The sequence below is a fragment of the Anabrus simplex genome, chromosome 11 (assembly GCF_040414725.1).
Source record: "Anabrus simplex isolate iqAnaSimp1 chromosome 11, ASM4041472v1, whole genome shotgun sequence".
Classification (NCBI taxonomy): domain Eukaryota; kingdom Metazoa; phylum Arthropoda; class Insecta; order Orthoptera; family Tettigoniidae; genus Anabrus; species Anabrus simplex.
In genome coordinates this window covers 112,134,434-112,158,478 of record NC_090275.1, presented here as the reverse complement: position 1 = coordinate 112,158,478, position 24,045 = coordinate 112,134,434, and the positions used below count along the sequence as shown (strand labels likewise).

At 39.4% G+C, this 24,045-nt stretch overlaps 1 protein-coding gene and 1 long non-coding RNA gene across 2 annotated transcripts in view; both read left to right on the top strand.

Moving 5' to 3' along the window:
* LOC137502683 (uncharacterized) overlaps positions 1-3,113 on the top strand; it is a 202,685-nt gene extending 199,572 nt beyond the window's left edge. Inside the window, exon 6 of the mRNA XM_068229624.1 lies at positions 2,961-3,113. Coding sequence (XP_068085725.1) covers positions 2,961-3,113 — 153 coding nt within the window. The remainder of the gene's footprint in view (positions 1-2,960) is intronic.
* Positions 3,114-7,001: 3,888 nt separating this feature from the next.
* Positions 7,002-24,045, top strand: part of LOC137502696 (uncharacterized) — a 53,881-nt gene continuing 36,837 nt past the window's right edge. Inside the window, exon 1 of the long non-coding RNA XR_011018831.1 lies at positions 7,002-7,104. This is a non-coding gene — a long non-coding RNA (uncharacterized lncRNA). The remainder of the gene's footprint in view (positions 7,105-24,045) is intronic.

The window sequence follows — 24,045 nt, the reverse complement described above, 5'->3', positions numbered from 1 at the left end:
AAGTCAGCAATCGCAGGCATTGGATGTAGTTGCCCAGCCGCGATGTACCATGGGATTTGAGATGTGTCTTGGGAGGACATGGTGTCCCCATAAAATTAACGGCAGTACGAGAATGAAGGTTGCGGTTCCGATACCGTGGTGTCCCGATCGATGTAAATCGGATCTTGGTGGGTCATAATGGGACTCAACATATGTGACTAAATTCTAAAAAGTGGAAATTAAAATATAAAACTTTCAGTTTAATAATAATAATAATAATAATAATAATAATAATAATAATAATAATAATAATAATCCAAGTGAATCTTGTCTTAAATCAACTGCTTAGTGCAAAACTAGACCGAAATTGTAAAAGCTTATGCATTAACCATAAATATCGCTAACGGTAGTGTAACACGAGAAATAGAGTTATAATAATAATAATAATAATAATAATAATAATAATAATAATAATAATAATAATAATAATAATAATTCAAAGAGCAATAATAGGAAGAATTTATTAGATTAATTTCAGAATAATTATGATGAGATCAATGTAAAATATTAAATCCATGATGAATAAGTGATACGATAATGATAATCCCCACTGATTAAATAATAATAATAGTTTACTATTAAACTGATCATTAATTGGTGCGGATTAATTACGAGAAAACGACGCTTCATGTGAAACTTCGGCAAGGGATAGCATAAAATCATCCCGAATGATAAATTATAATAATCAAATATAGGATGATAATTGAAATTAATGAGAATAATAAGATAATTGATGGTAATCACAAAATATGATAATGATCAGATAAAGAAGGATAATGATAATTATTTAATAATCATAGGAAGACATGATAGGGACAGTCGTCATATGTCGAATTGGTCGGAACCAGATGTTGGTTTTCCACGTGGGAGATTGTTGGCGGTATGTGCGGACTAACCCACGGACGGCACATGTCCTCATTGTGCGAGCATAGTAATGAACCTTTCCGTACGTCTTGTCGTATTGACAAATGTAAATATTGAGGTAAGCTTTGAGTTAACGAGCTACATCTGGCATGTTTGTGAATCTGGAAATATAGGCTAGAGTTTGTCCGTACAATAAATTCCCGTTTTAGATACGATAACATTTCCACGGTGGAGGTCCGGCCTGCAAGAATGTACATACCGGAAGTGACTCATGTCCAACGGAACGTGGAGATGACAGTCAATAGTTACTCTCATGCCCTCGTCTCCGAAAGAAGATCTCCAGCGGTGAAACGTCCACTCATACGGATGTGGATTCGATCCCCACTAACCAATGGGGTGAATTCACCAAATATTTTACACTACCAGAGTAGTGAGGTGAATCCAAGTATTATGTCTTGTCTTTTTCAGGATGGAAATTTCTAAATGTAATAATTGTCATCATGTGCAGTTTGCAAAATAAGTAAATAAATTGCTCCTTATTGCAATTTCAATAGGAAACAGTTTTCATATCTTTTTATTGTAGTTAGTCCAGTATGCCCATGGAATTTAAGTTGTCACTTCCCAGTCCTATTGTGGAGTCTATACATGGGCGCCCGCAGGATCTTTTCCAGGGGGGGGCACATTAACAATTTTCTTGAATATAAAAACCAATATAACGTCAGCAACATTAAATTGTTTACAGAAACTTCCAGTTATAACATATGCTAGATGACTGTCAGTAATTTCAGTTTATGAAATAATCTGGTATGATATTAAACAATTGAACATCAACATCTTTAGAATTCCAGGGGGGGGGGGGCAAGTGCCCCCCCTTGCCCCACCTTGCGGGCGCCCATGAGTCTATAATTTGTATCTATGAATGAGCCGCTCCCTTTACCTTCATTTGCATGCCCCGTTCATCCATGTGTTCATTTGGTGCGCATATATATTTTTGTTATTGATTAAAATTTTTAACATCTTTTACGAACTGATTACCCCTGAGATTAAGGCTAGTCTGGGACTCAGGAGGTGAGCGGGTGCAATATATGATTTTGGAAAGCAAACTATATATTTATGTTCAGTCTTTTGTGTAATTAATTATCTCTGAAAACGCACCAGAAAACTCACTGATGTCGCCACTGTACTTTCTTTTCGGACACTGCATGATAATATGCTGGATAATCTGCTTAGAGGCACCACAATCGCAGTTAGGATTAAGAATTATTTTCCATCTGCAGTGGAAATCTGCGTGGTTACGTATCCTGTTAAGAGTAGTCCACATTTTAAGAGGAAGCTCAAATTCAGGTGGCAGCGACTAACCAATTTCTGGCAGAGTTGACTCAGGCCTCGTATCTTGTCTTCCCTACCATTCTTTAATTATATTGAAGTTGGCATTCTTCAGTTCTATTGCAGTTTTTATCGATGAACTTCGGGACCTTAGACAATTCAGATGGATACGAGCGATGACTCCACGTGTTGGTAATTGGGATTACTTTCTTGAACTCCTTGAGGGGATCGTTTTTACGCTGATGATCTGGAGGAGAGGTATGGCTGAGGATAGGTAGACAATATGTGGGGGTATACCTTATTGACGTATCATGGTGTTGAGATGCGTATCTATGAGAAGCACAATACTCGGCAGTCGAAAACACAAGTCCCAAAGCTGTACATCGAAGTAAACTTGCGTTGAAGCCCAAAGTTGTAGCACATAATTTTTGGATTAGATTGTTGCGAGTTCTTACATTGGATTTGATGTTACGTACGTGTTATCTAAAGGACAGTGTTCTGTCTAAGGTGACTCCTAGATATTTAGGGAATAATTCAATAACTGAGGTACACCTGCAACTGTTTACTAGCCACCTTGCTATTTAGATGGAAACAACATTCTTCTGTTTTGTTAGCATTAAGTGTAAGTCTCCACAACTGAAAGTACTGTATCCGGTTTGTACTCTGTACCTGCAGACTTAATCATGGTGTGGACAACAATATTATTCTTGTCTTTTCATCTTGTTGTGCAGTTAGGATGTCCTATGGTCACGGATCTCGGACGCGATTGGTCCAGGTTACCTCCCAAGTTACATGCAGACCACCAAGGAAGTGGATGGCTGGAAACCGTGATGGCAAATATTATGTCCAATTCTATCACTTTTGATGAGTATCTTGTATACTGAAAATTCTTTTAAAAATAATACTATGGTCTACGATTTTTTAAACATTGAATTATAAATGTGAAATATGAGTATTAATTGAATAAATGATTGTGCTCTGTCAACCAATAAAAAGAAAGCCCCTTCCACAATACTGCTAGAAGGAACCACTATCAGAATGGTGCCAGCAGTCACGTACCTAGGAGAGTGAATCTAGGAGACACCAGATGCACCAAGTTTGATAGGGCCTGTCACTCCTACAGAAGCATCTACGCAAAAAAGTACCTCTCCAGGGACCTCAAACTGAGGCACTATAATGGGGTAGTAAAACCATATGTTCTGTACACCTCTGAGTGTCTAGAACTCAAATAAAGGAAGATCCTTAGGAGAATACTGGGATCCGAAAGAGAGGAGGGAGGCACTTACCGAATTCATCTCAACGATGAGCTATACGAACATGAGGAAGTCATCGTTACTTGTAGCTGGCGCCTGGTCTTCTATGAGCACCTGACCTGCATGAACCCCTGCAGACTTACCAACAGGATCTTCGCTGTGGCAGGTAGAGGGAAGGCAACCAGGAACAAGTGGATTTGTTCGGTCAAGTCGGATCTGGAACAAGTGGGGATCCCGCGTGAGTCCATACATAACCGCCAACAGTTTCGGCAAGCCATCCTGTGGGCAATTTTTTCAACGTCACTTACGAGTAGGAAGAATTCAGGAACTAGAAGACTTATGTGGACGGAGGAAAGAAAGCTGGCTCACAGAAGGAATATGAAGGAATACTGGAAGAGAAGAAAACAGAAGACCCAAGTGACGAGAAGATACGAACCCCGTGGTCCTCGGTAGGACCGAACGCCAAAGAAGAAAAAGAAGAAGAAGAAGAAGAAGGTTGTGATCTATCAAATGTTATTTAGAAACAACTTGCACCACGTGTCTGAATTAACCTAACTCCCACAGTCCTTGGGCTTCGTCTATTACAACGTTTCTTACAGCTCCCTGTGATGGTATTTTATTTGACAAGCTTTGTGTCATTGTGTATCCGTGATTTATCTCCTTACTGGCTGACGTGCCCGTGCTTCGCTACGGAATGAGCAGCTGTGAACACTCCTCTGTCGTATTCCGTTGAGTGTGCACACTACTCATTCCAACCAGCGCCTCAGGGTAGCTGGAATACTACGGTGTACCAGTGTGTTACGTACCAATAGTTATCAGAAAATTTCTGAACCAGAGGAATGGCATCCATAAACGAAGAAAGTTATCTGACTCCCCAGCCAATTCCCGCGGGCTGATTTACTCAGGACGCAGCAGTAATCCCATCTATCGGAGAGGAGTAACAGCAGAAGAATCAAAGCACATCCAACAAACAATTGTCAATGTAATGTTATTGCGGATCAGTTTTATGTGCTTTCGATACTGTAGGCCTTCACATGTAGTTTTCTTTGGACTCTGCGATATTACGGTTCTTTCTTGTCTTATCTTTCAAGCGATCGTTTTTCTTCAAGGGATTGTTGGTAAGGTACCTTCAGATTGGACAAAAGCAGTAAATGCACCTGTCTATAAGCAAAGGAACAGGAAGGATTGCAACAACTATCGAGGTATCTCATTGATTAGTATACCAGGCAAAGTATTAACTGGCATCTTGGAAGGGAGGGTGCGATCAGTCGTTGAGAGGAAGTTGGATGAAAACCAGTGTGGTTTCAGACCACAGAGGCTGTCAGGATCAGATTTTCAGTATGCGCCAGGTAATTGAAAAATGTTACAAGAGGAATAGGCAGTTGTGTTTATGTTTCGTAGATCTATAGAAAGCATATGACAGGGTACCGAGGGAAAAGATGTTCACTATACTGGGGGACTATGGAATTAAAGGTGCATTATTAAAATCAATCAAAGGCATTTATGTTGACAATTGGGCATCAGTGAGAATTGATGGTAGAATGAGTTCTTGGTTCAGTACTTACAGGGGTTAGACAAGGCTTTAATCTTTCACATTTGATGTTCGTAGTTTACATGGATCATCTGCTGAACGGTATAAAATGGCAGGGATGTATTCAGTTAGGTGGAAAAGTAGTAAGTAGTCTGGCCTATGCTGACGACTTGGTATTAATGGCAGACTGTGCCGAAAGCCTGCAGTCTAATATCTTGGAACTTGAAAAAAGGTGCAATGAGTATGGTATGAAAATTGGCCTCTCGAAGACTAAATTGATGTCAGTAGGTAAGAAATTCAACAGAATTGAATGTCAGATTGGTGATACAAAGCTAGAACAGGTCGATAATTTCAAGTATTTAGGATGTGCGTTCTCCCAGGATGATAGTATAGTAAGTGAGATTGAATCAAGTTGTAGTAAAGCTAATGCAGTGAGCTCGCAGTTGCGATCAGCAGTATTCTGTAAGAAGGAAGTCAGCTCCCAGACGAAACTATCTTTACATCGGTATGTTTTCAGACCAACTTTGCTTTACGGGAGCGAAAGTTGGGTGGACTCAGGATTTCTTATTCATAAGTTAGAAGTAACAGACATGAAAGTAGCGAGAATGATTGCTGATACAAACAGGTGGGAACAATGGCAGGAGGGAACTCGGAATGAGGAGATAAAGGCTAATTTAAGAAGGAACTCGATGGATGAAGCTGTACGCATAAACCGGCTTCGGTAGTGGGGTCATGTGAGGCGAATGGAGGAGGATAGGTTACCTAGGAGAATAATGGACTCTGCTATGGAGGGTAAGAGAAGTAGAGGGAGACCAAGACAACGATGGTTAGACTCGGTTTCTAACGATTTAAAGATAAGAGGTATAGAACTAAATGAGGCCACAACACTAGTTGCAAATCGAGGATTGTGGCGACGTTTAGTAAATTCTCAGAAACTTGCAGACTGAACGCTGAAAGGCATAACAGTCTATAATGATAATGTATGTATGTGTGTATGATTGTTTCTCATTTTATAATAACCTTCATAATTCATGGATTAATTTAACATAGTCAATACGATAAAACTGTATTAAGACACACATGATCTGAAATTATTGTATTCTTCTATAACCTCTGTTATGTAGTAGTTTTCGATAGGATCTATGATATAGGTATTTAAAAATTAAATATTAGGCCCCTTGACATAAACTACCATTTCATGCTGCGTGTGTAGCCTGGACTGTAGAGCCTTATTCTCCGATTTAACACACCGATTTTCATTGAATTCTGTTCACTCGTTTCCTCGTGTCTCGGCGTTGGTATGGACTTAGCAACAAACGTCGAAGTTCATGACTTTCTCAGTTATCACAGTCGATACGGTAAGGATGTATAAAGCATAAATGATCGGAGATTTAATTCTATAAAGCTCAAGTTATTAAGTTAGGTTATGTAGTATTTATCGATAGGGCCACTAACAACATAGATATTTGAGAAAATGAATTAAATTTCAGACCTTCCCCTAAACTACGATTTCACTCACCGTGAATAAAATTATTATTATTACCCAGATTGTAGTGCCTCATTCCCCAACTTTACAAACCGATTTTCATTAAATTCTCTTCAGCCATTTTCTCGTGATGACTGTACAGACAGACAGACAGACAGACAGACAGACAGACAGACAGACAGACAGACAGACAGACAGACAGACAGACAGACAGACAGACAGACAGACAGAAATGATGGAAAATTAAAAAGTAAATTTCCTTGTCACTATGGACACGATCGACACAAACATACAACTATTTTTAAATTCTGAGCAATATACAGACGAAACTCATATATATATATATAGATTTTTCACTTAAATCAAGGCGTTGTATTTATTCAAGCTCTTCACTCACTCCCCACCCCATCTTCAAACTTTTAGAGTAGTCCCTGGAGCTCTACAGTAAAGCGCCACCGTTGTTGTTATATTTATTGCGTTTGTTGCAGGTTGATGAGCCATGGGTGTTGAGCGAAGATTCCGTTTCACTTGCCTGTCTTCATCGGCAAGATGATTCCGATCTTGCGCATAGTCTTGCAACGATCGTTGGCTGGCGACGTACAGATGTGAGTACCACGGAAGTTATGTATGCACTTATTTAATAATTATAACTCTTCTGTTTATCTGTGCTCTGTCAGATTCTAGCGGAGTCATCGCTTGTAGTTGTCTAGTCTAGGCTGTGTAGGACGTATTGTGGTATGAGAGTGTAGTCCTCTTAGAGGGAATGTAAAGAAATCTGGGCCAGGCCTATTGCAATAAGAAATGCACTAGCTAATTCTTTCAGGTTACACTACGTGCGGGGGCTGATAAACAAAGACTGAGACTGATTTTATTTTCACAGATGATTATTACTCCATTTCAATGTTTACATGATCTTTTTCAAAGTAGCCCCTCCTAATTCAATGCACTTTTTTTAGCGTCTCTGCCAGTCCTTGAGCACAAGCTGCAGACCATTCTTTGTCAGGTCAAGAATTGACTCACTTTCCATGAGCACTGCTTCAGAGTTCTCAAATCGAATGCTACTAAGCATTGCCTTTAGTGATGGGAATAAAAATTTACAGACTGCATGACTTGATTTGCGACGTGAAGCCGTGCATTGTCAAGATGAAGTCGCTACCCAGCCCGAGAAAGTTCTGATCGTTTCTTTGCAATGCACTTCTCAGTGTAGCCAATACTGACGTGTAGTATGCTGCTGTAAAAGTAGTGTGAGGGGAACTGCTTGCCGGAAAATCATTCCATTACAGTGAAAAAATGAGATCACCATCACTTTCCCTGCAGATGGAAGAACTTTTGCCGTCTTTGGTGTTGGAGAACCTGGCGATTTCCACAGTATGCTGGCTTGTTTTCCTTCAGGATAATAATGATGCAGCCATAACTCAAAACCGGTGATAATCGATGTCAAAAATGCATCTCCTCCATCAGCAGAGAGACGCAGCACCTCATGGCTTGTCTCCATTCGCACAACCATTTGTTCGGGAGTCAACAGGCGTGGCACCCAACAGGCGCAAACTCGGGACATATGGAGGCGATCGTGCATAATCGTAAAGACACTGCCATTTGAAGTTCTCAACACTCCACTGGGGTTACGTAATATTATCCGCCGATCCTCACAGACAATCACAGCAGCTGTGTTGATGTTGACTTCAGTCACAGAAGATGTCGAAACACCAGGCCCACCTTGCTGAACACAGAAAAGTCGGCCTTCTTCGAAGTCCTTGAACCACCTAAACACTGTTGTACGAGGTAATGAATCTTCGCCGTACGCTAGCTTCAGCTTTTCGTAAGTTTCAGTGGATGTATGTGTACCGGGCGGTACACCCTTATGCCGCAATTTTAAATCTTGTGCCAATAAATCCTCTACAGGAGAAACCCTGAACTTTAAAAACTGGATCATTCATTAGTTTTCTCAGAAGATGTCACTACCGTAAATTTTGTGATCACGAAGTTGTCAGTACTGTGTGAATTTCAACTTGTTTTGTTTTCCATTGATCAAGAAGTGTGGACATTCCCTTATAGATATGTCCACTAGAAAACTATGACCATGCACCCTGGTGCGAAGTGGAAGAACTTTATTTGAAGAAATTTTGTATTCATAAGTTTGTTCTTTACTAAATTCCGTTTTATAATTTGTGGGTTGGCAATATTAATCTTTTCTTTCCGCCAGTTTTGAAGGGAACCAATCAATAATTTCTGTAATTAATTTTCAGCCAATCCTGTGTTTCTTCTTCGATTCTGTGTGTAACTGTGAACATTAACCGGTAAAATCCTGTGGGTTTGTCTTCATTATTCATGAAAGGTCTCGAAACTTCCCCGAGGGTATAAATACTGCTGATTTTCTTGCCTCTCGGCCACTCGAACAACATCTAGCCTAGTATATGGAAGTGTAGCAGGAGGCGGGAAGCGCCTCTTTCATCCGGCAGCCGCTCTTCAATAAGGTAATGGCCGCTTAACATCTTTACTTCTTGCTAGCTCAGCAGTTTAACCCGCGGGGAAGGTCCGAAACCTTTACCATGTAACCCATCTCTTAAACATGTGGGATTCTGTAAAACCTTCATATATCTTTAACTGTAAATCGGGGATAGAGAGTGCTTTACCCTCTCGAGCTCCCCTTCATGTTGGATTTGAGGTGACTACGTTTTCGTAACCGTTTTTCTACTCTTCCTTAATGTGTTCAATTTATTCTGTATAAGAGTCACCTGCATAGCTTGGGAATAGCCCCTGTTTCATCGGCCTAGTGCCTTTTAGGTTTTAAAATGTGTATTTAGGAGTGCAAGTACTCGCCTCCATTCATTTGGTATTTTGGGCCATTAACTTAACCTATTATTTTTCTACTAAGGTCCAGTAGGTTGGGTACAAGATACCCCTGTTTCTTTGTAAGTGTGCCTTGAGGGCAGTTAATGGTAAAGTCTGTTGTGGCCTTTGATAGGCTCAGCAAATTGAGAGCGAGTCAGCTCTTTTATATGTGGTAAAAGTGCCTCTAGGAGGCCTGATATGGTTTTTGGAGCAAAGGCTCCTTGAATGAAAGGGGTTTTCTGCCCTTTGGACTAGAATGTACCTTGGTAAGGTTGAGCTGAGAGCTCAGAAATTGTAAAAATTAGGGTTTGAGGCCCAGATTGTTCAATTGTCTCTAAATGTTGGCTTTCCTGATCTTGTACCTGATTTGACTTGTTGTTATTTTTTTAAAGTTTCAAATTCTATGTGCAAATTGTTAAGTTTTGCTATTGTTTTCACCTCTGCTGTTCCACGGGTATCCCCGTAACTGTATGGTTTAAACGAAAACAGAATTTGATTGCGCTATACTGCTCCTCTCGCGTCACCTACATTGTCTGGTATGTGAAATGCACGTAGCGTCTACACAATAGAGCATTACTACCAACCTACCGATACGAGAGTGCTGCCGCCTGTGGAAATTTTACCTAAAACCCGCTCTTTTCAAATATATATGTTACAGATAGGAAACTATCATGGAAGCTACAGGAAAAAATCAATCTCACTCTTTGTTTATCAGCCTACGTAGTAATTGTTTGTTATTAACGACATTAAGAGAAGGTACGAGGTGCTTTCAATAAGTCACACACAATGTCAGTGAATGTTTATTGAGTTCTGCAACACTTAGTCACTCAGTCTCTATAAACACCTGCTGAAACCTTTTACTAATCGATCAATCCCATGGCGATAGAAATTCGTTCCCTGGTCCTGGAACCTTCGGAGAGCAGCTGTTTCTTGTTCCTCCCAGATGTTCTGTCAGCTCACCGAACACATGGTAATTGGTAATTATAAGACCCGGACTGTATGCCTGATGCTGCCATACTTCCCATTGAAATCATTAAAGCACAGCTTGTGTTGCGCGCACCTCGGATATTGTTACATTGTCGTGAGTGAGAGCTATGCATCTGCTTACATTTCTCCGCCCCACGGCCTTATGCAACGACCTCAGTGTTTAGTGGTAAGAGTCAGCATTAATGGTTGCACCTCGTGGAGCAGTTTAACCTTTTGGGGTCCAGTGTCATACTCAGAACGACACTGTTAATTTTACGTTCCGGTCCTATGTCGGACCTGGTCCGACACAACTTTAAGGTTATATGTTGTATGTTGGAGCAAAAATTATGTCGATATTTACGCAATATTTAGCTTGGACATTTCTTTGTTCCGTGCTGCCATCTACTATTATTTTGTTTTCACTAGGATGCTTATTCTGTGGAGAGAGTTCATCGCAGTTATGTTTATATTTGTTATCAAGACGGCATCCACCAGTCGCGGCAAGGAATCTAATGATATTTATGGACAGTTGTTTGACACTGCCGATATTGACGTTCAGTTCAGCGATTCTGAAAAATAAATTAGTATTGCCGAATCTGAGAACAATTCTTCGAGTTAGCAGAAGGAAAATGAGGTGATTTTTCAAAGTATTCTCACAAGAGTGCTATGGAATACACGCCTCCTAATACGGGAAAGAAGCCGGTAGCTTTAGGGAATAGTTTTCAAAAATATAATATCACTGTACCTCCAATGACGTCACACAAGGAGGCGAATTTTTTTCTCCGTCCGACCCGTGTAATGCAAGGACATGATGCGTCTGTACCTTTTGTAATTATGAAATATTTACAAAGTTGTATTAATTTTACAGGTGATATCACTAAAACCTGCAATCGCATCATAATTCGTAAGTCAGGTCTATGCAATTTCAGGAGAAGTAGGTTTGAAGTGCGATCTACGCGGTCAAAGCTTCAGTGTTTTAGTCGTCAATATACCCAACAAATAATTATTATGCATTAATACAAATATGGAGACAACAAACTTAACTTCCATACCTCTAATTAGCCAAAAAAAGCTTGAATTTACATTACTCGCCACGTGAAGATACCATGCCTAACCTAAACTATGAGGTCTCATTATCTTATTAACAGCTGTTTACGTAAATCTTGATATGATAAATTTAAAGAAAAACCATGCAATATACTTAAATACACATTTTTGTCTCTCAACGGTCACAGTTATCCTAAGAATGCCCCCAGTCCCTATGGATTACATTCACAAGTACAATTTGTAACATTCGCTTAGCTCGCCTCAATTGATCAGCTGATTGGCTTGGGGCGCTTTCTACAGTACGGCCTATATATTACAAGGCAGTGATAACATGCAGCGAAAAGCAGAGAATAAGCGTGAAGTAAGTCACAAGCCTTTCAGGAATCAAATTACTACGGGGCTTATGGGGGCCGTTACGAAACAAACCGCGGTCGACGGAGCAGCTTTGATGAAGAATTTTGTCTGTATGAGGAGCCACACATCATAGATATCTGTGAAGCCAAAATCTAAGGACTGTGCCGTGTGTTCTGATAGTAAAGTGAAAGGAGGCAGAGATGAGACATCATTTTATTGTGAGACCTGTCCGCGGAACCTAGGACTGCACCGAAACAAATGCCTACGGAAGTACCACACCTTCACAAAACATTGCTGATATTTTTGTTAACATGATGGATAATAAAAAATAGCAGTTCATATAAATGAAAAAAATTAGCATTTGACTTAAGTATTTCCTTCCCATACTTAACTAATGTTAAATTATACCTATGCAAGATGCAGGCGGGAAATTAATTGGACGCCAAACGATTAAAAAGCTCCTCCACAATTAAAACAGCAACATATTCCATACTGATGGAGCAATTCTGAATTTCGTCTGCTCCGGCGGGGATGTGTATCGTCATTCCACTCACGCTGTGTTCGGGTGTCAATGATCGCGAAACTCAACGTGAGCACAATGTCCGATAATCCAGCAGGTGTCGGATGATGTCATGCGCACTGCCTTTTGAGATGATCATCTCATATGCAATGTCCGTGATACGCTCTGTTCTATTGCTGCAAACCATTGCGTCGATTTGCAGAATATACTTTTACTGGTCAATCTGTCCAATCATCACCTTCCAGGTCTGGGCGGCCTTGTTTTCAATAATGACACCATTCCACAGAAGTTGGAGCTGACATTGCATTTGGTCCATACACTGGCACAATTTCACGGTGAATCTTACTGCAATTCCTGAGGAAACGCATCTCCCCGTGTACTTGGAGTTCGGAGTACACTCCTAGTTGATGCATCATTTCAATTACGGTGGATCTCTCACTTGTACTACAACAGACAGTCGTAGACATGTACTCTCCTGTTCGGGTGACATCTGTAATACATATATCCAATGGCACTCGTGTATATTTATGGCTATTGCTCACGGTAAAATGTTTCTTAAAATTTGTTGTACAATTAATTTTATAAAAATTTGGTGAAAACGAGTTGTGTTCCTCACGGTAAAATTATTTTATAAAATCCGTGGAAGCATCAGGATGGCCATCTATGAACTCACTTCTGAACTAAGGTTTGTCTGTGCTGCCATCTATCGATAAACTTTTAAACCAAGAATCAGCTGTTCAACTTCAATGTATTTGAGAGCATGGCTCCAACAAACAAAGCAAAACTTGCTGTTTTAGCTGCAATTTTATGTTGTACAGTGGTAAAATGGAAGAAAAGAAATACCAGGAAATGCTGGACTCAGGATTGGGTCAAAAGAAGAGAAGAAGGTAGAGGATTGCTGTCCTTGGTCGAAAATTAGTTGAGGTTAGAAGACCAGCATTCATATTGGAATTCAGCGATTGTGTTTTCTGTCTCTCTTCTTGCATTTCTGTTGTGATAAAGTGGCGTTTTAACTTCGTACAAACAAGGATATTTCTGGTATTCGTCCAGTAAAACACTAACAGCTCCTTTAGTTCACCCGGATCCTGCCATTTTAGAAAGAAGTGTTTGTTTACAATCGAGCTTCACAGTCTTCTCACGACGTAGCCCAGCATCATCGTGATGTCAGCTTCGCTGATTGGTTCCTTTCGTAAAATTAATTTTACGGAATAGAACATGTCCTATTTTATGAAAAGTTTTATCAAAGATTTTATAAAACTTGAATTTGACCGTGAGCAACAGAAATTTTATAAAAATAAATTATTGTACAATAAATTTGACAGAAAATTTTATTGTGAGCAACAGGCATTAGATGTAAATGTAGCATATTACGTTCCAAATAAAATACTCTTACTTTATCGGTGATACGGTGAATTCAAACCAAAATGAATCTGACAAAGTGCTTCCTCACATTCGTTGTTGTTAACTTGAAGTACAGTTTGAAGAACATGAACGATTCTGTTATCTTTCTTACATATCCACTTTGTTTTCCAGTACGGAGTGTTACGGACTCTCTCTACAACATCAACGGTCTTTACATTTTTCTTACCGTCTGCCAACCTCGCCGCTCGCCCTGCTCATCACTGACTGTGCTGCTCCCCTCCTCTCCTTCTTCCCCGCTGCTACGTCACGTTTCCGTACTCTCCGTTCTAGTAACTTCTGGACTCGCCCTTCTGCGACTATATAAATGTGCTTAAGGGGAGCACGTATGGTGAAATTGGTCAAAAAGTGACATTTTCTGTTTATTATCTCATAATAATATTTGATCTCTCCTGAATAATTTGATCCATTATTTGTTGAATAACTCCAATTGGAAGTGTAGTTGTTATCATTTGAAAATTAATAGTGCAAGTGTAAAAAAATCCAGTCGTTCTGCATTAACGTGCTCAAGTATCTCTATCTCTTGAATATTCAATTTACAAGGCTGTAGTTTTCAGCTATTTACTCCTTGAAACCATGTTAATGTTCGTGTTAAGAGTTTGGATGCACTGTATAAACAGAAATGGGCAATGGCAGTAATGCACATGGATTTTGTGGATTTACTTTATGGTTCTGGTGTTTTATAGGTGTCGAACTGTAAACCTAGTGGTTTAGTGTGTTATTACATGTTCTTATATCTCTTTTCAACATGACAGAAAGAAAGGGTTGTTTTATGAAGCGAAGTTCCCATGGAAATCAGCATTCGACGGGACCTGAATCCAGTGCTGATCCTCAAATAGATGTTTCACAGATACGTGATGACACACCGACTAGTGCTTCGAGGAGGAAACTTGGAAACCATGAGGATTTACTTATTGACAAAGAAGATCATGTAAACAACAGACTATCTGCAGTGATGGAAGCTATTAAACCAAGATACAGAGATTTAGCTCATCCTGACCTTCTTTCCAAATGTCTCCATGCTCGAACCCAAAACCCGAATGAGTCTTTCAATAATGTCATTTGGACCCGCATAACAAAATAGTCTTTGCAGGAATGAAAACTGTATGCTTGGGTGTTTATGATACTGTCATAACGTTTAATGATGGTAATAAGAGAAGAATTAGGGTACTAGAACAACTTGGTATCACTCCAGGAGCCAACACACTGCAAGCCTTCCATCGAATGTATCGACTTAGGATTATGAAATCCCAGCGTGCAGCAGAGGTAAGCAAAAGGCAGGAAAAGAAGGAAGCTTCTAGTTTTTCAGAATGATCAAGAACAGGATCCAGATAATCCTGATTATGGGGCTGGCTGTTTCTAGGAGCTCGCATGCCTCCATATGAGAGTTAATATCAAGTGAAACTTTAAACTTGATTTCCTGCAAATGACTTACCTAAAAATATTTGACCCATTATCTCAGGAACTATTACAGATACGCATATCAAAATTTACACTATGTTACCTCTTAGTATACTACAGCTACTGAACCAACAAAAGGTTTCTGTTTCTAATGGTTTTTTACTTACAGAAGAAAAACTGGACTTTTAAATGAAAAAATTAATATAATTTTAAAAAAATCAAAACTAAGTAATCATTTGTCTGTATAATCTGATTATGGTTCAGTAATCAGAAAAGGAGTGATACTATGCTTTCCAAAAATATCAGATCTCTATCTGTCAAAGGCTCTGAGATAATGGCTTACCAATATCGCAAATTTAACACTGTAGGTACAGGGCGTACGTTCTCCGGTCAGACATCGAGTGTGAATATTCTGGATCAATCAATCAATACTGATCTGTATTTAGGGCAGTCGCCCAGGTGGCAGATTCCCTATCTGTTGCTTTCCTAGTCTTTTCCTAAATTATTTCAAAGAAATTGGAAATTTATTGAACATCTCCCTTGGTAAGTTATTCCAATCCCTAACTCCCCTTCCTATAAATGAATATTTGCCCCAGTTTGTCCTCTTGAATTCCAACTTTATCTTCATATTGTGATCTTTCCTACTTTTATAAACGCCATTCAAACTTATTCGTCTACTAATGTCATTCCACGCCATCTCTCCGCTGACAGCTCGGAACATACCACTTAGTCGAGCAGCTCTTCTTCTTTCTCTCAGTTCATCCCAACCCAAACATTGCAACATTTTTGTAACGATACTCTTTTGTCGGAAATCACCCAGAACAAATCGAGCTGCTTTTCTTTGGATTTTTTCCAGTTCTTGAATCAGGTAATCCTGGTGAGGGTACCATACACTGGAACCATACTCTAGTTGGGGTCTTACCAGAGACTTATATGCCCTCTCCTTTACATCCTTAGTACAACCCCTAAACACCCTCATAACCATGTGCAGAGATCTGTACCCTTCATTTACAATCCCATTTATGTGATTACCCCAATGAAGATCTTTCCTTATATTAACACCTAGATACTTACAATGATCGCCAAAAGGAACTTTCACCCCATCAACGCAGTAATTAAAACTGAGAGGACTTTTCCTATTTGTGAAACTCACAACCTGACTTTTAACCCCGTTTATCAACATACCATTGCCTGCTGTCCATCTCACAACATTTTCGAGGTCACGTTGCAGTTGCTCGCAATCTTGTAACTTATTTATCACTCTATAGAGAATAACATCATCCGCAAAAAGCCTTAACTCCGATTCCACTCCTTTACTCATATCATTTATATATATAAGAAAACATAAAGGTCCGATAATACTGCCTTGAGGAATTCCCCTCTTAATTATTACAGGGTCAGATAAAGCTTCACCTACTCTAATTCTCTGAGATCTATTTTCTAGAAATATAGCAACCCATTCAGTCAGTCTTTTGTCTAGTCCAATTGCACTCATTTTTGCCAGTAGTCTCCCATGATCCACCCTATCAAATGCTTTAGACAGGTCAATCGCGATACAGTCCATTTGACCTCCTGAATCCAAGATATCTGCTATATCTTGCTGGAATCCTACAAGTTGAGCTTCAGTGGGGTAACCTTTCCTAAAACCGAATTGCCTTCTATCGAACCAGTTATTCATTTCACAAACATGTCTAATATAATCAGAAAGAATGCCTTCCCAAAGCTTACATACAATGCATGTCAAACTGACTGGCCTGTAATTTTCAGCTTTATGTCTATCACCCTTTCCTTTATACACAGGGGCTACTATAGCAACTCTCCATTCATCTGGTATAGCTCCTCCAACCAAACAATAATCAAATAAGTACTTCAGATATGGTACTATATCCCAACCCATTGTCTTTAGTATATCCCCAGAAATCTGATCAATTCCAGCCGCTTTTCTAGTTTTCAACTTTTGTATCTTATTGTAAATGTCATTGTTATCATATGTAAATTTTTTTACTTCTTTGGCCTTAGTCTCCTCCTCTATCTGTGGAGAGACCAGCTTTATTCACAAGTGGCTGGTCCATTGCGATATTTTAATCAATCATTTTGAAATGCTACTTTGAAATTCATCGTGCAGCTGGCTGAGCAAAAATTTTATTTTCAGCATGTTTGGTGCTTACTACAGCATGACCTTCAGGCCTTGATTGCAACCTAACCTTGCAGCCCGATGTCTCTGTTGTTTTCAAATTCGTGTGGTGGACTTATCATGGACAAATGTTAGAAGTGTTATCGCATCAAGAACTCTTTGACTGGCAGCGCAGTGTACGCGTTCTCTGTTAACTTCATATGATTAAAGCAGCCTGAAATCCTTCTTTCTCCCTCCCTCCTCTGCCTGTCTATTTTCCCCTGTATCTACCCTTCTTTTTACGGTCTTAATTCCTATTTGTAACTTGTTATTGTTTACCCCTGCTGGGTTTGATAACAATTTAAGCGTGGCCTTTATTCAGTCCTATAAGTTGTATTATTATCATTCGTTTTCTTTCTTAGGCTTTGTGATTAACGTATCTAAGATTCTGATTGCGTATGGATCATGGATTATAGGTTTGGTGACATTCATTGGTGTCACTTGCAAATATTTAGTCAATATCGATCTGATCTCATTTAATAATGTTTGGTTTTGCCCGTTCCGAAGTTGTGGGAGTTGCATTTTAAAATCTCGCTTATTGAACATCCCGTGTTCTTGTTGGAAATCTATGGTAAAATATAATTTTCTCAAACTGATTCCTCTTTTATGAAAGTTTTGCCTGATGTTTCCTCTTTTCTCTCTGTTTTTTCTTATCCTGTACTTAACAGGTTCGTCTGGCATCGCTCCAATGACTCTGCTTATAAAATTTGTTATTCCTGATGTATGGGTTTCGGTATTGTTGGTAACTAACGACATTGAGGGTTCGCTATTCGATATATGTCTTTCTGCGGTTTGTCATATTCCCTCCAGTCGTATTGAACCCTTGAACTTACCATTCCATCGTTGGTCGGCCACGGCTGCTACAGTAGAACAATTTAGAACTCTTAAATCATGGGTCGTTGCGGGAATAAATTCGGTCACGATCTTAACCAAACGATGGGGTTCAGAAGAAAGCCTAACTACTTGAAATGAGGAGCAAAAATGTGCTTACTAACTTTTATTAACTTGAAATAGCACGATAACATAATCAATTTGATAGGCATTCTTGCGAAAAAAAAATACTATAAATTATTGATTTTGAATGTTTCAAACACAGTCACATTACATAACGCCAATTTGTTTCTTACAATGCCGAAGATTTTCTTCGGAGAAGCTAATATGTTAGTGGACAGCGAAACTGAAAAACTGAAAAGGGGAAGACCTGAAAACCGGGCACCTATTATTCCAAACGAGAACTGAGAGTTAATCCACACGATCCGGGGAAAATCTGACTTTCAACAAGTAGAACGCCTGATTTCCTCTCAATTAAGGTTGTCCACCAGTCAAATACCCTTCACGGATACGGAACATCCGCCGAATGGACCCTTAATCGAACCAAACTGACTATCAGTTGCTTTGGATAGGTTGCGAAATATTATGGGAAAGCATGGTGTTCACTACAAGTTAACAGCATCATTCACTATTGAAATAAAATTCCACCATGTATTTGTCATTCATGACACCCTTAAGTGATAAGATAATCCCGATGCCAACTGTGCATCACCCCAAACAGCTGTTCGGAAGGAACCAACAACAACAGGATCCGGGAGGATCTTACGTTAGATCGTTCCAAAGGAACTAAACTGCGAAATGCAGGGAACAATTACTAATCATGCATTTAGAAGAAATGCCAAACACTGAAGTTAATCAAAAAGTGAAAAGTCACTTGAAAATATTATTATTGAACCGATTTTTCAGGTTAGAGATGGGTTTATTATGCTTAATAAATTTACCAGTCCACGCTACAATTTACTACAATTTTAAGGAATTCTTTCCCTTGGAAAACAATGCTACCAGTACAGATCTCTCTATTTACTGTCTGTCCCAACACACTACTTATAACGTGATTACTTACTTACGTTAACTATGAATAAGAATGAAAATACGACAAGATGAAAATAAAATAAGGTACTGGCTGACGAATCGAAACCGCATTCGCAACTCAAGTCTCACACTAATACACTGAGTGTCAATATGCACACTACCAAACGAGAACGGACATTAAAACGAGAAAACAATAAAGTCCGTAAAAATAAATTAACATCTCGAGGTCATTAACGCTTAGCACGCACGAAGAATTACAGTAAAAACATTTAATCTATGTCGAGCCGATATCCAACACTTGGACAGCCCTCACTTCTCTGATAGCAGTCCCGTTATCTCAATGGAGAGCTCCGCATTGACCCTCGTCATAAAATCATATCGTATTGTAACTGCTACCTTTCCCCAGGCCGCTTCAAGAAACAAAACAAAAGAAAAACATCTAAACTGAGACTCGAGTGTGTACAGCTACCATCCCAGACCTATCGTCGGGCTCACTTGAAATCTGTACACCCTAACCCTAATCATTATGTACATGATACCTTCCAAATTCTATCGTCGGGCGTGACCTAGGACGTCTCATCCTCAGTGACTCCAAGAATAACACGTGACGTCCTAAATCTATCGTCGGGCGTCAAAGTGGGTCGTACCACGTCTCCCTTAACATATCAGGCGAACTCGCAATTCAAACAAACTCTGATATTCAACACTAAATTTGGTCAGACAAAATACCACACGACGGAACCAACGTCTCTATTGTCAAATGAATGCAAGTCGAAATACAATAAATATCTACCTCTCGAAAAATACAGTAAGTGTCTACCTCATTATAATATGTGAACTCAAAAATAAATAGACGTGACGAACGATTCTCCACCTCGAACACAATCTCAGCCTGTGCACTGAAGTGTCAGGGAAGCAAATGAAAATTCCCAACACATGTTTACCCTTTTAGTGGATGCCTTCAAAATAATAATCATCACCACCGCATTCGAAATTCTCAAATCGCCTATCATCAATTCCAACCATCTTATCAATGACTTATCCAGTGAACAAATTCAATATAACCCAACCGTGTGTCCAAAATGCTCGTTAATCCTTGAGGCCGCTCATTATCTTATCAAAAATCACTGGATGTTTACTACCCAGACTTTAACATTTTACTAGAGTCGTTTTCACTTGGAATCGTTCTATAAATTTTACAATGCTTCACATCATAGTCATCTCAAATTTGGATTGATTGCGGAAAACAATACAGCCTGCCTCACACAGCCTGTTCCCTAAATACTTCCTCTACAAAATACAGCTTATCTCAACACACTTTCTCATCGCTTTATTCCAGCGGTATCGCTTCTCTCTCATCTCCACGTACATATAAATCCATCGCTCTCAATCCCTTTTCCTTCAAGACCCTTTTTCATACTTCGATCCCCTGGTGAAAACGACAACCATTATCAAACACATCTCTTACTTTACTATTATTCCGATTTCGAACCTCAAGAGTCCAAGAGCACACATCGACCTTTCGCAACACTGGTATACACGATGTCTCAAAATTTTCTTCCCATTAATAACTGTGACTCTAACTAATTTTATTGACATTATCTAAATATGCTTACGATCCTTGTAAATATAACTGGTTAAATGCAATTTAACAGAGAAGAATTTCCTTATCCCTCGGTAAACATTATTATTATTATTATTATTATTATTATTATTATTATTATTATTATTATTATTATTATTATTATTATCGACAAACATTTATGAATGCAACTGACACCTGAGATTAAGATATTCGCCACGACAAATTTTTACTTATAACGTTCACAAATCCGCACTTTGAATGATATCTCATCTCAACACAAAATTTTTAAGCGTCGCATTTTACCGTTCTTGACATGAATTTTACACACTGAAATTTTCACACGCTGACCAAAATTTACAACGCCTCTCGCCTGATAATTACGAATATCAACCCGACAAGCATCTGGAAAATTTGTTTAGGACAGACAGTAACTAACTAACTACAACATAATATAAATTAGACAGACCTGCACAATGGTGACATTCTCAGCATTCTGGTTACATCATCACCGGCAACCTCGTACTTAGCCACTCATTTTCACAGATAACATTTTCATCTTCAAAATATCACTCATCCAAACACTACCCTTCACACACACGATATTAAAATTACCATATAAACAATGCACTTTCTCTGTAACTTGCACCACGAACTTCCCTCGTCCTGCAGTCGACTACAACTGTCTGATGCTTTCTCAGAGTGGTTTCTCTCTCCGTTGTTTCAATAAGAACAGGTGTTCAACCGATAAAGGGAGCAGAACTACTCTGTGTAGCTTCCCCCAGACCCTCTTCACTTACAAGAGTACATGAAATGGTAAAATATAAAATCTGCTGTGTATATTTCAACCAGCCTACACCTTCCCAGTTCGTCTGCAAACGTTCACAAATCCCAATCACTTTCTCTCCTTAACCAAATATATGGACCTTAGCCACGAACATGTATTTAGATATTTGTCGGTCAATCTGGCGCGAATTTCTAATGACGACGGGCACAAGCTCCCGCGGCTCCAAGTTCCAGATCGACACTGAAAAATTTACGGTGGGGGGTTTCTTTTATAATTTCCGGAAGGACGCTATCCCCTCTCTGAGGCTTGGTTGTGTAATCTGCCAAATTTTGCTTCTAATAAACCGATTTTGATAAGACTTGTCCCAGAACTCCGGACAGACTTGCACTTATGTTCGATGTTAATTTTATAAATTTTCTACACTCACAACAGGAGAAATAAATTGTTTCTGCCCGTGCGTTTCGCGCGTTTTCCTCTGCCCATGACCTTGGCACGTGTAGCTGGTTCGCTGATCTCACGCTAACATGCACTTGGGCTTAACTGCATTTAAAGTTTTCCCTGGTGTCACTAACTTCACAGAGGGTGTATGAATAATTTTGCTTAGTTATTTCTTCATTTACTATATTATCAAAATCCCTCGTTGTGCAGAATTCCACGACTTTAAAGAATTGTCGGGCACTCGAGTCCCACCGAGGTGTCCCGGCAATCCACGAGCTTGCCTTGAGGAGGAACCTTACCACGCGACATCGGGGCTCGTAGGAGCGCAAAAATGGCTGCCCTCAAACATACAGAAGTTTCTGAATACCAAATAAATATTTGAGAAAAATGAAAATTTTTCTCACCGTAGAATTATGGGTTCAGTATGGTACTCTGTTGCTCAGACACTAAGTTGCTCAAATATCGGTCGATAACACTGTGTTATAACCAAAGTGTTGTGGACAACTTTATTTATTTTCCTTCGTATTCTGATTATTCTATCACTTAGGACACACGAGGTATTGTGAAACATAAAAATATTAACATTACCCAACGTACCCAAATGCCACGGGAGAAACCGAATAATTGATGATAGACTACAGTATCATGATGATTCTATTGTGCAAACTATGTGAACTATTCTGAGTTACATTCTCGTATCCTAAGTTGCCTTCCATTTTTCGATTTACAATATTTTTGAGCTGGATTCCCCTACAATGAACACGTAACGATATTCTCCCTACACAATTTGGTACTTCAAGGGGTGCTTCACCAGCTGCCTAGCGATGTTCTGCTCTTGGACTCGTATACTCTACAGCTGACTCTTGTTCCTCAGTATAATTGAACAATGTGATCCTCAATAACTCTTTGCGGATAACATATGGGAAGAGACTCGTCGATCTATTACAGCATACTGGCTGCCATTTCTTTCCCACATTGCTCCACCGGACATGCGCTGTTCTGACTTCTTTCGAGACTACGGATCACATCTAATGCTTGCCTGCATCTGCAGCGTAAGACTAAAATGAGGTAACATCGGAACTAGAACAGCAAAAGAGATGACACAATGGTGTTCGGACATTTGCGGTCAATGAGATAAACTTGTGCCCAGTCAAAGAAATTCCCCAGTTGTCACAGGACATTTGCGGTCACTGCAGTAGCGGGTGGGTCTCATTAGTTTAATCTCGGAATATCCCCGCTAACCTGCCTGATCTCCTGCTCGCTCCTTGCAGATCAACATTTTCCTCTCGCGGGCATTACTTAGAGAGTGATACCTTCATACACAAACACAACTCTATATCGACACTTCCTGGTGTAATTATTTACTGTTGTGTGCTGTAATGGATTTGACAGTTACTAATAAGGCAAATGGTTATATGTACAGAAAGTATAGGGAAAGTCCACATGAAATCGTCACGTGGGTGTGTCTGAAGGAGAAGAACAAGTCATGTCATGTTTTTGGTAACATACAATTGTGTAGATGATAAATAAATATATTCTATTCTATTCTATTCTATTCTATTCTATTCTATTCTATTCTATTCTATTTACTACCTGACCTCTCTTGGTCAACTCTGTTCTCTTCCGATCCCAAGGTACGATGTTTGCCAAGCCCAAGCTGTCTTACATTTTCACGTCCTTCGTGGCTTTTCCCTTCTTTTTCCCTAAAAGAGAGTCGGATCTATTCAACTTCTGGTTAGTTTTAAGGGAGGATGGTGGCACAGTTCTAATTTCTCACAAAAACAGTAATCACCACCATCACGAAAAGGTCCCGTGGCTACCACGATATAAACATTCCCGCAGATACACAAGCTCGTATAAACTCTAATACAACACAAAATGAATTTTTATATACAAACATCAGAGGCTAATTCAAAAAATAAGTTTCCTATTTATTTTTCGTGGAATAATTAAAGGTAGGCCAGGGTAAATGACACTGTTTTGTTCTGCATCCGTCCTTCATTTTTAGAAAAACTAAAGTTAATTCGTCGTTAATGAATTAAAATTTATTTGTTTATTTATTTATGGTAGTCTAACATCACCTTAACATATTTTTCGGAGAAAATGGTATGGGAAAGAATTGGAAATGCCGGACTCAGTGGCTCACACGGTTGAGGCGCTAGCC